The sequence below is a fragment of the Vulpes vulpes genome, chromosome 11 (assembly GCF_048418805.1).
Source record: "Vulpes vulpes isolate BD-2025 chromosome 11, VulVul3, whole genome shotgun sequence".
Lineage (NCBI taxonomy): Eukaryota > Metazoa > Chordata > Mammalia > Carnivora > Canidae > Vulpes > Vulpes vulpes.
Window position 1 is genome coordinate 7,266,249 of NC_132790.1, and position 14,734 is coordinate 7,280,982.

Sequence of the window (14,734 nt, forward strand, 5' to 3'; positions counted from 1 at the left end):
ACAACAGTCAGCAAAAGCAGACCTGCAAAACTGTTTATGATTCAGGAGATTAAAAGAAGCTTGAAGATAATAGTAGCAAGCAAGCAAAATTTTGAAAGAACAAAAGGAATTCCTAGAAGTAGGAAAAAAAAAAAAACATTTGAAATAAAACTCAGTAGATGAGTTAGTTTAACAGATAATTCAAAAGAGCTTCAGAAAAAATTAGTGAATTGGTAAACTGAACTGAAGAAATTACCCAGAATACAGCCCCAAAAGTGAAAACAATAGAAAATATGAAGGAGTGTAAGAGGCATAGAAAATAGGGAAGCCTAATAAATATGTAATGGCAATTCTACATTTATTAAACAAGATACAAAAACTCAAACAAAAGAATTCTGATAAACTTAATACATTAAATATTAAGAATGTCAATTCATCAAATCACACCAAAAAATAATGCAATGACAAGCCATGCACTGCTAACAACATAACTGATAGATTATGTATTCATCAGGACAAGCTACATTATCCTACATTAACAAACAGTATCCAAATCATGACTGAAAACAAAAAAGATTTATTTCGCACGTTATCAGCTGACAAGAATCATTGCTTATTATTATTACTCTGGAGTCAGTCTGACAGAGGGTTCATATTAATACAAGCTTCCACAGTAACTGATGCAAAGAAAGGAGTATGGCAGGCGTGGAATGGACGTTCAACATTCTGTCTGGATGTGACTTTCACCAGCCAAAGTCACAGGGCCATATCTGACTTCAAGGGGGACAGAGTTAAATTCTAATATGTGCTCAGAAACCAGGAGATGTAGAAAATATGAGAAGAGCCCTAACAAGGCTGGCAAACAAATAAATAAGGAAGAATAAATAAGGAAGTCTCTCAGAAAAATAAAAAGATAAAAATCCCCAACAGGAAGATAACCAAAAGAAATTAACTGAAATTTCACAGAATGCCAAAATGAGCCATAAGCACACTGAATGTCAGAACTGTTAGTTCTTAAACACTGTTAAGTATCTGAATTATGTACTGCCTCTCAAACTGTTAGATAACTGCACTCTAGAATTTCCTTCTCTGGTTATGTAGCAATATGGAAACAAACTAGCAATTAAAAAGTCACAATATTTATTATTTTTTATCTTGGGAACATGCTTGTAATGGGTTGTAACTGTTGTCTATATAAAAGAATGTGATTTCTTTCTGTCTTTGGAATCTCTTAATGATTGCCTATGCACACATCATATTCTGGCTTACTGCTTATCTAATAATAAAACCGTGTTCTTTCTCTTCCAAAAAACAGTAGTCACAATAGAACTGAACAAGGAAAGAGAAAATAACGCCAAAACTGGTATCCATAAGAAAAAAAATACAAAACGTAGTCTCTTCAAAGTTTACTGTTCTGCAATGAGGGTTCCTTAGAAGACCTCATCAGCTCATGTGGAGAGCCAGAACCCAGTGCCTTTGTTTTATTAATGGTAGATTCTCTCTCAAATACTTGGGTGTTTTTTCTTTTAATAACAGCATGAAGGATAATAATTCAGGAAAAAATAATACTCAGGACAATTTTCAAAAAACACTTGAATGTGGGTTTCAGCTAAATCAGTACTTAGAAATACTAGTCTCAAATGCCAAATACGAGGGGAAAAAAAAGCTGGACAATGATCTAAGCTTCAATTTCAAGAAGCTAGAAAAAGAGCAGCAAATCAAACTGAAATAATAGAGATTGAAATGGAAATCAATACAATAAAAACACAGAAAAATCAGACAAAGGCATAATTTGGGTTCTTTGAAAAGAGCGTAAGTGACAAACCTTTAGCAAAACTGATCAAGACAAATTACATGTCATTTCCTAATGATAGGGACTAGATTAAGCCCTGGGTTTGTTTCTGGTCACTTACTTTTATTGGATAGAAACACAAATTAATAGAAGTAAGGCTGAAGACTGAATTCCTGAGAAGGTCAGCTAGCCTCACATTCATTCAACTCCAAGTTACTTTAAATTGGGTATTCCCAAACAAATATTCTAGTATTTAAAACTGGATAAATGAGAAGGAATAGAAAATGGAACAGACCAAACTGATATATCACTACTACTAAAAAATTTACTCAAATGACAAAATCTAATAAAAACAGGTCAAAAAAATTCTTTCATAAGAACCAATCAACATTTACTCTAACTCCTGCCCCAAAATCTTTGCTTCACCTAACTAAACAATGACTTCATAGTTCTGCCATCTAAATTCTGCCATTTGGAGACTCTATTAAAGAAAATACAACATGTGAAAGATCTGTACCCCAAGAGAAGAAACCCTCAGAGGACAATTATCTTCATCAAGTCCATTTAAATCAGTTTTTTTTTTTTAATTTTTAAAATTTATTTATGATAGAGAAAGAGAGAGAGAGAGAGAGAGAGAGAGGCAGAGACACAGGCAGAGGGAGAAGCAGGCTCCATGCACCGGGAGCCTGACGCGGGACTCGATCCCAGGTCTCCAGGATCGCGCCCTGGGCCAAAGGCAGGCGCTAAACCGCTGCGCCACCCAGGGATCCCTTAAATCAGTTTCAAAAAGCAGTATAAGTAATGGCTTCTTAAACCTGTCCCTTAAAGAATCTCTGAAAGCAAGAGAATGAATTGTAACTCCCAAGGGAATAGGAAGGATTTACTAAAATTAGCCCTGTGAGGGCTCAAAAAGCTATGAAGGCTAATGCTTTATCTTCAAAATTTGTGAGAATTTTGCATTCCACTTAAAAAAAAAAAACACAAATAATGCCTTTTCCCTCCCAAATCTTCACACCATATCTAATCTGTTATTTCTTAAACATATGATTGGCAGGTTCTCAAATCCAGGTTGAGGTGTATAGGTTAAGTTTTCTTTATTACAAATTGGTGGCATATATCTACTAAATTTTTGTGAATCAAATATCTGTTCATGAACAATTTTTAACAGAATCACTTCACATTAATTATTCTAATAATTATAATTGTGTCAACTCAGTTACATAGGATAATCTAATGGTATTTATATTAAATGCCCAACGTCTGAAAATGCAAACTATAAATTTTAGGAGATTTCACTTTTAGGTAGAAGTAAACAGCATTACTGAAAAATTTAAAAATTGCTACAGAATTTTATTTTCTTTTAAAGATTTTCTTTTATTATTTATTTGAGAGAGAGAGAGAGAGCGCACGTGCGTGCACAAGAAGGCAGAGCGGCAGGCAGAGGGAGAGCTGATGTGGGGATCAATCCTAGCACTCAGGGATTATGACCCTAGCTGAAGGCAGCCACTTAACCGACTAAGCCACCCAGGTGCCCCTAAATTGCTACAAAATTTTAGAGTTTGAAATTAAAATTAAGTATTTCATGTTCTCTGACTAGCTTAAGTGAAAAAAATTTTAATGGCAATTGATTTATATTCTGGAATAACTTATCTTCAGAATAATGTACTTACTGAAAAAAAGATTTATTAAAAAAGCAATTCATATAGGACATAATAGAAGCACATTAAAACGGAATATGGCAAAGGGCCAAGAAGCAAATAATATATCAAATCAATCATACATGATGCACTGAATCTCCTGGCAAAGGTGATCTCCAGAAATTTAATGAAAAAGATATTAAACACCTAAAATATTAGATTTTAAGAGTAAAAGTTTACCCATAATACATAATTGTTTTAATATAAACAACTTTGCTTAGAGCACTAAATATTTTCACTCAGATTTGGTTTCAAGCATAGAAAATAGAGTATAATTTGAATAATGTATATTACTAAATTTTTAAATATATCTACCACTATAAAATAGCCTGAGACCCACTTTAAGGATTTCTCAAAGGGTTACATATTCCTTATTGATACCATGATCCTACTATTACAAAATATTCTCTTTGTGAGTGTATGAAATAAAATGGCCTCAGAGTGTGATCTGAATTCCAATTTAAAAAAATATTACTATTAAATAAAGGAGAAGTTGGAGAGCTGCCTGACTAGGCTATTCAATAAGTAAAACTTGAAAATGATAATGTAATTAAAATAATTAAATTAAAATGTAAATACTAAATATTATAAAACTGAAATAATTATACATATAAAACTGAAATATTAAAAAATAATTATACAAATAATTATATATTATTCCTAATTTTTATTCTCTTACTTTTCATTTTCTTCTTAAATCAGATGTCAGCATATCTGTGAAAAAAATACTTATAAACCACAATGTTCATTTCATTGTTCAAGTACTTTAACTATCTGTTAATATTTATAGCACTCAAAAATATTATTGTAAAATGTGTAGTTTATACTTTTCCTAAAAATATTACGTTATCAGTATTGCCTAAAAATTGTATACAAGGCAGCAGACAGAATTTTGCTTGAAACATATTTTAATTCACTTAACATTAAGAAAATACTAAAAATATCCCCAACCCTAATAACCCACATCTATCAGCTGATTTTTTTTTAAAGATTTATTTATTTATTCATGAGAGACACAGAGAGAGGCAGAAACACAGGCAGAGGGAGAAGCAGGCTCCCTACGGGAAGCCTGATGCGGGACCCAATTCCAGACTCTAGATCACGCCCTGCCTGAGCCAAAGTCAGACACTCAACCACTGACCCACCCAGGCGTCTGTCCCTCAACTGATTTTCAAACTTCTTTGTGCTTATTATAGTAGGGTCAATAAGTAAATGCTAGCCATGGAAACAAAAGATCTTGTGCTTTAACAAAGGGCTCATAAACAAAGGAGGAAGTACTAAGAATGCTCTTCACCCAATGTTAATAGTCTTCACTTCACATACATTATCATTTTCAAGTTTTACTTATTGAATAGCCTAGTCAGGCAGCTCATTCATTAGTTATAAAGTACTTAAAATATCATACAACTTTCAAAACTTACTGCTAACTATTGAGATTTTATTATGTGCAGAAACTGCTTCAAGAAATTTATATTTATTGAATACTCACAAAACCCCTATGAAGTAGGTATTACTATTATCTTCACTTTATAAAGGAAAATTGAAGCACAGATAAGTTCAGTAACATGTCCAAGGGAACAAACCTAAGCAGCAAAACAGGGACAAGATAAAGCAGTCTGACTCCAGAGCAGTACACTTAGCCCTATCTTATGCTACCTCCCGGCCTTCGTGTGCTCTGCAGAAAATTATAAATCAGATCACATTTGTGGCCAGTGAATTTCTACGTGGGAAAGTTCTCTTATGGTGTATATTTGTTCATCACTTATTAATAATAAGCATTAGTAACAAACAGGAAAGTCTCAAACAGGGGGTGGTGTCTGAGAGGAGTCTTAAAGAAAACTACTAGAGTATGCCAGATTCGGAAGATAAAACACATTAAGAGAAATAAGACAATTTGCTAACACATATTTTGCTCTTGCTAATCATGAGTATCTTCTATTAAGGGGCTGTTTCTGCCAGAAATACACTAACAAAAACATGATTATAGAAATAGAAATAAAAAGACATTAAAGCCATAATCTTTGTCATTTACAGAACATTTTTAACAGTTTTTTTTTTTTTTTAAGGATCTTATTTATTTATTTGAGAGAGCGAAAGAGCACAAGGGAGAGAACCTGAAGCCGACTTCACAGTGAGCAGCACAGAGCCCAATTTGGGCTCAATTTCATGCCCATGAGATCATGACCTGAGTAGAAACTAAAAGTTGGATGCTCAACTGACTGAGCCACCTAGGTGCCCCTTAACAGCTCATTTTATGTAGCTCTGTCACATATTTTTGTTTTTTTTTAAATTTATATTGATTTTTTTATTACTGATTTTTAATTTTCATTAATTTTTTTTAAATACGAGAAATCCTGCAGTGAAAAGACATCTTTTTCTCTAATGGAACAATGAAAGAATAAAAAATGCAAGAAAAAATGTCAAGAGGCATAGAGTTAGGGAGGAAGTAGGTCTTATGTTTTCGTATCTTGAACCACTGAACATTTGATTTAACAAATGAACATTTGTATCTTGTTTTCGTATCTTGAACACTGAACATTATTTAGGAAATATTTTTAAATAAACTATACATACTAAATTTGTAAAATTTATTTTGCTTAAAAATTTCAGAGTAATAAATTAAAAAAAATATGAGTTTTTAAAAAAACTCTTACATTTGGGTCATTAGCATATTTCTTGTCCAAGAGGAAAAGCAAAAACACACCTGTACAACTGAAAATTTGTGTTGTTAAAAACAGATCAGTAAAGGTCACCTATCCTTCTGGCAGTTGGCTGAAATGCCATGGCTCCACGGTCAGACCAAACGAAAGGCGACAAAAACATTTCTATATCCACCAGTTTATTTATTTTTTTAATATCCACCAGTTTAAAATGTGACCTATGACAGGCTTTGTGGTCAGTTTATGAATTGTCAATAAGCCAAATCACAAGCCATATTTTTTAAATGATATCTTGAAGTGCTATTTATCAACAATAAAGAGTATTAAATATGAACAAAAGATATCCCATCATTGTAGGTGTGGGTAAAATATTATTTATTTAATATTGGTTAATTTAATCACTTGTTTAATACCAGTTATTTATTTAACTGACAACAATTTTATCAAATAGAAATTCCATTCAATAAAAATGAAAATGTAAAATTAAAGTGAAGCCTAAATCTGAAAACTCTTAACTCTTAAGAGGCAAGTGATGGCTTATTAAATAATATGCTAACAGCAATGATTTGGCTTCTTTTATTTTTAAAGATTTTATTTATTTATTCATCAGAGACACACACACATACACAGAGAGAAGGAGGGAGGGAGGGAGAGAGAGAGGCAGAGACACAGGCAGAGAGAGAAGCAGGCTCCATGCAGGGAGCCCAACGCGGGACTCGATCCTGGAACTCCAGGATCACGCCCTGGGCCAAAGGCAGTCGCTAAACCCTAAACCGCTGAACCACCCAGGGATCCCCTGATTTGGTTTTTAAAATAACATTCTTAATTAAGAATATCCTCCAAGATAAAGGCAAAGTTCATGAATAGCTGTAGACAAAAAAATATATCTAGATTAACATGGAATACTTAGTGGACTACAGGAGAAGAAAACACATGTACATCTCTGCAACATTTACCAAGTGGAAAATGACTGAATATTTGAAATCCATTTTAAGCCCACATTTCTATGAACCAGCATTTTTTAAAACTAAAATATATTTTAGTTTGACGTCTCCCATCATTTTTAAAACTAAAATATATATTTAGTTTGATGTTTCCCATCATTTCAGCCAAAGCAGGAATATCTAAAAAATGTTGGATATATTTTAGAAAGCATACCTGCTCCTGTTTAATGAGGTTTTTGGAATCTTCCAGCTACTCAGCTCAGAAATCCTAGAAGTACCCAATTTAGGAGAAGACTTATAGGATATAGAAGGTACTATAATTGATATTGCCAATTTCCAAAGCTGACTCAAAACATTCCAGCACAAGCTTACTTAAAAAGCTTAATGCAAATTTCATTAGAGAAATAAAGCTATCCAAAGTTGACTGCCTAAGAGTAACTGCCATAAATTACAGTGTCTTACAATGTCTCCATCTAATGCATTTAACACAATCTGCTAGACTTCAATTCCAAGGATGCCTATAAGGAAAGGGAGACAGTAAGATAATGCAAGATCTTAAGTTACACCTTTCTGAAGAGGAGTAAGGAAAATTCTTAGTTAACACTTCCTGAATATACTGATTTATTCTCCCTAGTGGAGGGCTTCTGAAAGCACCTTGGTTCCAAACCACTGGCTTTCATTCCAGGTTCTAGTGACTCAGGATTGTTTGTGTTACAATGCCTTCCTAATAAAGGCAGAGATCACATCTGACCAATGTGATCCAAAATGAAAGGCATCCTTTACATCAATTGCATCTAGAAGAACAGAAACCATAGGTCATGAAAACAGAGAAAAATTAAGCAGGAAGTTGGTTACAGAAAGGGTAAAAGATATGGTAAGTGATCAAGAAGGGACTGAGACAACTGGACATTAGCAGATGCCAGGAAGGAGCTACCACTCTTAGCTAGAGAGACAAAATGAAGAAGCATTGCTACAAGAGTCCAGGGCCAGAGTCACACAGTGGACACTGGAATCATGACATACTTGTCCAGTGCGAATTGGAGTTACACAAAAAAATAGCCTCTGCCAGCAATACAACTAGAGGCAAACAGAAACAAAGAAATGCCTGGCTTCTCCCTTTCTTAAATCTCCCATTAGTGTTCCCCATTGGGTTTCCCAAACCCCATGGAAGACAGCTATCCCTGGAGCATAGAAAAAGCAGCCTGCAGACTTAGCCCTCCTTCTGTACAGAAGCAAGCAGGAGAAGAGTATAATATGCACCCGAGGGCAAGTAAGCCCAAGACCAGCACAGCTTTTCATAATGCTCATACTGTAAATGTGACGATCTCATAAACTCACTCATCCAGCTAATTTTTTGTTATATTAACTGGCTCTAAGATTTCAATTGAATATTAGTACTTCTAGATCATTTTTCAGATTTTAAAATGAATATTCTAGAGTATCAGTATCTAGAAGTATAATTCTGCTAGGCACGGCAAGAACTACCCAACTAATTATAACCAGATATGCAAAAACATTCCACTGAGGTGACAAAAAGTTTAGTAAACTCTGTCTTAGTTTGCTTATACCTTGATTTGGAATAATTTAAGAGATGCATTTTTCCAAAAAAGTAAAATGGTCCTTGGAGAAATAAGGATGTCAGCCAACATTAGGTGACACTATTTTAAATTATTGTTGAGTAAAAGTCTCAAATGTGCTTTCTCCAAAGCACCGTTTGTAGTCTCTAAAAAGATGCTGGATTTTTAATTATATATAACTAAATCTACACCTTTTCACCCAATTCATAAAAGAAATCAGAGTACTGACACAAATTCTTTGGTAGAAAAAAAATAATGACATTGTGATTAAAAATTATTAAAAGCCAATCCTACCCTAAAAATATCAATATACTCTTTGATGTACAAGAGAGTAACTGCTAAACAGTGACCATCACCAACTCTAGATTGAAACCTACTAATGTATTAAATCTGAACATTTCAAAAGCTCCTTAAAATCCCTGCTATTTTGCTAGAATTACTGCTATTGTTTATTCAAAATTTATAGATAATTATAAAGCAAATACATTTTTTCCTAAAAATTTTTGATAAATTCATTTAGTGAAAACATGTATATCAAATACAGGTTTGGTTTTTTTTTAAAGGCTTAAAACTCTCCAAATAGTTAAGAAATCTTTATCTAGAAATACTAACTTGTCTTCATCAAATTGGCATATCAACAAGTCAAATCAGTTGTCAAATATCATTAGTTTTACTTTATATACATTTAAAAATAAATATCCTGTACCCTGCCTTAGGATTTCAAAAGCAAATTCTAAAGTTACATAACATATCTCAATTTTATTATTCTAACCATGCTAATAAGTTCTATTTTATGTGACAAAGGACACTGACTACATGGCTTAACATAAGAAAGATAGGACAGTCAATATGATAGCAATAGTGGCAACATTGTGTTAATTTTGACAAAACAGTCCTAGTAAGTAAGTTCTTAGTAGTCCTCAGAGGCTTTTCAGCAAACACATTTAGGTCTCTACAAATTTAGAAAGTAGAAACCTAAACCATAATTCTTTATTATGATTTTAAAAGTAAAAAACAGCTAATCAGCCAGAAAATAAATGCCATATCAGAATAAACTACCATGAAAAGATTGTAGCTGTTTTTAATACAATGCTGTCACTCTGCCTTTTTTCAAACATAATTAAAATGAAGAAAAGTATTACTTTATTCATTGCTTTCCTTTTTTAAAACCAAAACAAATATTTTTTTCTGCAAATACTTACCATCCACTCAGATATAATAACATCCACTTTTTCTACAGGAAGGCAAACTTCTTCAATCTTTCCTTTAATTAGTATAATAGTATCTTCAAGTTTATTTAGTCTGAAAATTACCATAAGGAATCAAATTAGTATGTTAAGTAGACTCAGAAAACCAGTCAAATGACATATTCTTGGTAACCGTTACTATTTTGTACGTTCGAAGTTTGATTATTCCCTGAGCACAAGAATTACTTTTTGATCACTGCATGAATGTCCAAGAATGTTTCTGATCAATATGGCAATACCCTGAACAAATATGGAAAACTTCAACCTGAAATGAAATCTGAATTTTATCAGGAATACATGTCAATAAAGTTACTTTTTGTTTTTCTTTAAGGGAGCGGTGGAGAGAGACATATAGACAACAGGAGTACATTTTAAAGCCAAGTAGTATGTCACAGTGGAGAGAGAACTAGAAGCCAGAAGCTCTTTATTTGAACTCGAGATCCTCTTATAATTGTCAGCTAACTGATCTTCATCAAATTATATCATAATCTTCTGTGTGCTCATGTGTAGAAGAGAATAATACCTGCCCTATCTACTTCACAGTCTATTATGAGAATCAAGTATTTGTGAAAGCAGTACATACATCCTCAGGATATATTTCCTCAAAATATATGCTGCATGCATGAAACCTATTACAATCTTAAATTATTTAAACTTATCCACTAACACTCATTAGGTGTTTTTATGTGCTTGACCTAAGACCAGCACATATTTTTCACCCTTCGTTTGCAATTTGAAATAAACAACGGAGTTAAGGAGATGATTTTAAAAAGCTAAAAGCAACCTGCTAAGTTTATACCTAGTTAAATAAATATATTCTCAATCCTCAGAGGATGTACGTTTGAATAGGATTTTTTTCTGCTAACAAAGGAGGATGCCTTTCCCCAACTTCACTGAAGTCTTATTTACGTAAAATTAAATGCATTCATTTAAAGGTAAATTTTTTCGATTTTTACAAAATAGAGATATTTGAGCAATCGCTATCATCTTCAATATTCATAATATTTCTATTCCCTTGAAAATATTCGTTTAGAACTCCTTCCCAGAAAATGCTCCTGTTCACAGGCAAATACTGATTTTCTTTCTTTCACTACATATTAGATTTATATTTTGTAGAGTTTCATATAAATGGAATCATATGGAATGGAATGTGTTTTTTGTGTGTGGTTTCTTTCAATAAGCATACTTTTTATAGATTCATACATACTTTTGTATCACTAAGGCATTCCTTATTCCACTGTGTGAATAAAATAACTTTGTTTATCCACAAACCTGTGGATGGAATTCTAGATTATTTCCAGCTTTGAGTTATAATGAAAAACGCTACCATAAACATTTATGTACAAGTAAAACTGCTCTGTCAAATGAAAGCATCTAACTTTTAAAGAAACGATCAATCTGTTCTACAAAGTACATATACAATTTTACATTGTACCAGCAATGTATATGTACATTTTTGTTGCTTCACATCCTTGTCAATACTTAGTATTGTTAAGTTTTTAGATTTTAACTGTGTGACATCTCATCACTGTGATAAACTGCATTTTCTAATGATCATTTTCCCTACATGCTTATCAGCTATATCCCTACACTGTTTAAATTTTTTGCCCATTTAAAAAATCAATCCAGTTGTATTCTTATTATTGAATTTTAAGAGTTCTTCACATATCCTGATGAAAATCTTCCAAGATTTACGTGTAGTAAATGATTTTTACCTTACAGTGGCTTTTTAATTTTTTACTGGTGTATTCGGAAGAGCTAGTTTTCAATTTTGATAATGACCAATTAATCATTTTTTCTTTTGTGGTTCATTTTTGGCTTACACCAAATCTTTTCATCACCTGTATTCTCTTTTAAAATTTGTTTCCATTTGAGTTAATTTTTCCATATAGTATCATACTCAATTTTCCATAACAATATCTATTGATATTATGGAAAAACTCTTACACTCTTTAACTTTCTTGAAGAAAAAGAATCACTAACCCACAGGGTTACTTTGGTATCTTTGTCAAAAATCAGTTAACCATATATATGTGTTAAGTTTATTTCTGGACCTTCAATTCTGCCCCAACGTTTAAATATGCATCCTTATGCTAATACAACATTTTCTTGATTACTATAGCTTTAAATTAAGTAATAAAACCTGACAGTGGGGGATCCCTGGGTGGCGCAGCAGTTTGGCGCCTGCCTTTGGCCCAGGGCGCAATCCTGGAGACCCGGGACCGAATCCCACGTCGGGCTCCTGGTGCATGGAGCCTGCTTCTCCCTCTGCCTATGTCTCTGCGTCTCTCTGTGTGTGACTATCATAAATAAATAAAAATTTAAAAACAACAATAACAAAAAAAACCTGACAGTGTAAATCCTTCAACTTTATTCTTCTTTAAAAAAATTATTTTGGCTATTCTAGGTCATTTTTGTTTCCATATGAATTGTAGCATCAGCTCTTGGTAATGTACCACACTTTTCAGTGTTGCTATCTTAGACATATTTTATTAAATTTACCCCTAAATGTTTGATGATTTGGATTATACTGTATTAAATCCCTTTAACACCATGAAATATCCTTCTTTATTCCTGATAAAGTTTTATGTTTCCTTTGTATGATATTTACAATTCACTTCAACTTTTTAAATGATTTATGTTTTTATAACATATCTTCCTCCATTCTTTTACTTCTAACCTGTGGTATTTTTTATATTTACACTAGATTTTTTGAAGATATAGATGAGTCTTACTTTTTATCTAGCCTGATAATCTCTTTTAATTGAATCTTTAGAACAAGGACTAGAAACTCATAACCCTCTAGCCCATGCCCATTTTTGTACAGTTCACAGGCTTAGGCATTGTTAAGAAGGAAGAAGTATGAGTAGCACAAGTGACAGAGACCACAGGTGTCACACAAAGCTTAAAATATTTATCATCTGGCCATTTAGCACTACATAAACATAGCTAAGACAAGGAATATAGTGAGAAGACCTAGAACAAATAAATGAGGTCACAGAAAGAGAAGAAATAAAAATACAGAACAGAAAAAATACTTCAATAATGGATGAGAATTTTCTAGAACTGATAAGAAGCATTAAGCCACAGATGAATCTAAAGAATCTAAGACTAATTTCTTTTAAATCCATACATTACAGTACAACTTCAATAAGTCAAAAACAAAGACAAAATATTCAAGAAAGACAGGTTACCTCCAATAAAAATAACAATTACTCTGACAGGTAACTTCTTAATAGCAACAACAGAAGCCAGAAGGCAATGAAATGATAATACCAAAGAACTAGAGCAGAAGTGAGCAAATTTTTTATTAAATTGCCAAACATGTATTTTAGACTCCAGGCCATAAGGTTTTTCTTTTTTTATTTTATTTTTAGTTTTTCTTTTTTTAAAGATTTTATTTATTTATTCATGAGAAAAGCAGAGAGACACAGAGACGTAGGCAGAGGGAGAAGCAGACTCCATGCAGGGAGCCCAATGTGGTTGGTACTAGATCCCAGGACCCCAGGATCATGCCCTGAGCCAAAGGCAGATGCTCAAACACTGAGAGCTACCTATGTGTCCTGCCATATGGTTTCTGCTGCAACTATCCAAGCATTATTGTTGGATAAAAGCAGCAATAGACAATACGTAAACAAAAGGGCATGGCTGTGTCCTAACTTTATTTATAAAACAGGTGGTTAATCCATGGCTGAGGTTTATGGACTTCCACACTGGAGCATTATCATACCAACCTACAATGGCCATGCAGAGAAAAATGCTGCAAAGTACATTTTTGAACAAACCAACACCATTTTGTTTGACTATAGCCATAAACGCACAATGAATAAAATGTTAAAAGAATTAGTTCAGGAAGAAGGAAAATGATCTGAGATAGTGAACTATGAAAGAATAAGAAAAGAGGATGGACATATGGATTACTTAATACAAAGGGTCATGAACCACAGATTTCACCCAGGGTCAAGCTTTACAAACAATTTCAAAAATACAGGCAATTAAGTGGTCCTAATTAGAGGGAGGTCTGGGACATTAAAGGAGATTCTTTGGTCTTTCTTCCTTTATGTTAGGCATATATTCTTTTCACCCACAGTAGGTATCATCTCTAAGTAAGGAGCCCCTCTCCACATACTAGATTATTCTCTACTTATGAGTCTCTTGATTGCCAATGTCTTTGAAATTATTTTTTAAAAGATTTTATTTACTTATTAACAGACAGAGAGAGCCAGAGAGCATAAGCAGGGGGAATGGCAGAGGGAGGGAGAAGCAGGCTCTCTAAGGCGCTTGATCCCAGGCCCCTGTGATCATAACCCAATCCAAAGGCAGCCACTTAACTGACTGAGCCACCCAGGCGCCCCTATCTTTGAAATTATTAATGAAGCTTAATATTGGGTAACACCTGTGTGCAATCAGGTTTCTGTGAGTCTGACTGGAAAATGTTAGCTCACGATGGTGCTGTTAAGAGAACTCTCATACAGATCCATGAATCACAAAAGCTTAGGGCACTTTTTAAACCAGACGAAAAAAAGGAGTTTCTAATCCTCAGATGGTTACCTAGGTATATATGGAATGAAATGGGAAAACTTAAGAGAAACTGGCCACTAGCTTGACAGAGATAGGTAGGCAGAGGGGAAGATAGTGAAAAATTCTATTCTCTGGCTGTTATTAGTATGTCTGATAAATGCCAGTCCTTTCAGAGAGGGGATAATGGCAAGAGAAAAAAACTAAGAATAGTTTTTCATCTTACTCGAAAGCCCCCTTGTGCTTATATGACTACTTGGGGGAAATGAAGTATCCATTAAGAAAGTAATAAACTTTGACTATGTATTATCCTTAAGATG

The 14,734-nt window shown here is 33.4% G+C and overlaps 1 protein-coding gene across 3 annotated transcripts in view; it reads right to left on the bottom strand.

The window, feature by feature from the left end:
* The window catches only part of PRMT3 (protein arginine methyltransferase 3), a 122,600-nt gene that overhangs the window by 70,530 nt on the left and 37,336 nt on the right, over positions 1-14,734 (bottom strand). For all 3 annotated transcript variants that reach the window (XM_072725398.1, XM_072725397.1, XM_072725395.1), the window contains one exon: positions 9,852-9,951. In XM_072725398.1, coding sequence (XP_072581499.1) covers positions 9,852-9,951 — 100 coding nt within the window. The remainder of the gene's footprint in view (positions 1-9,851; positions 9,952-14,734) is intronic.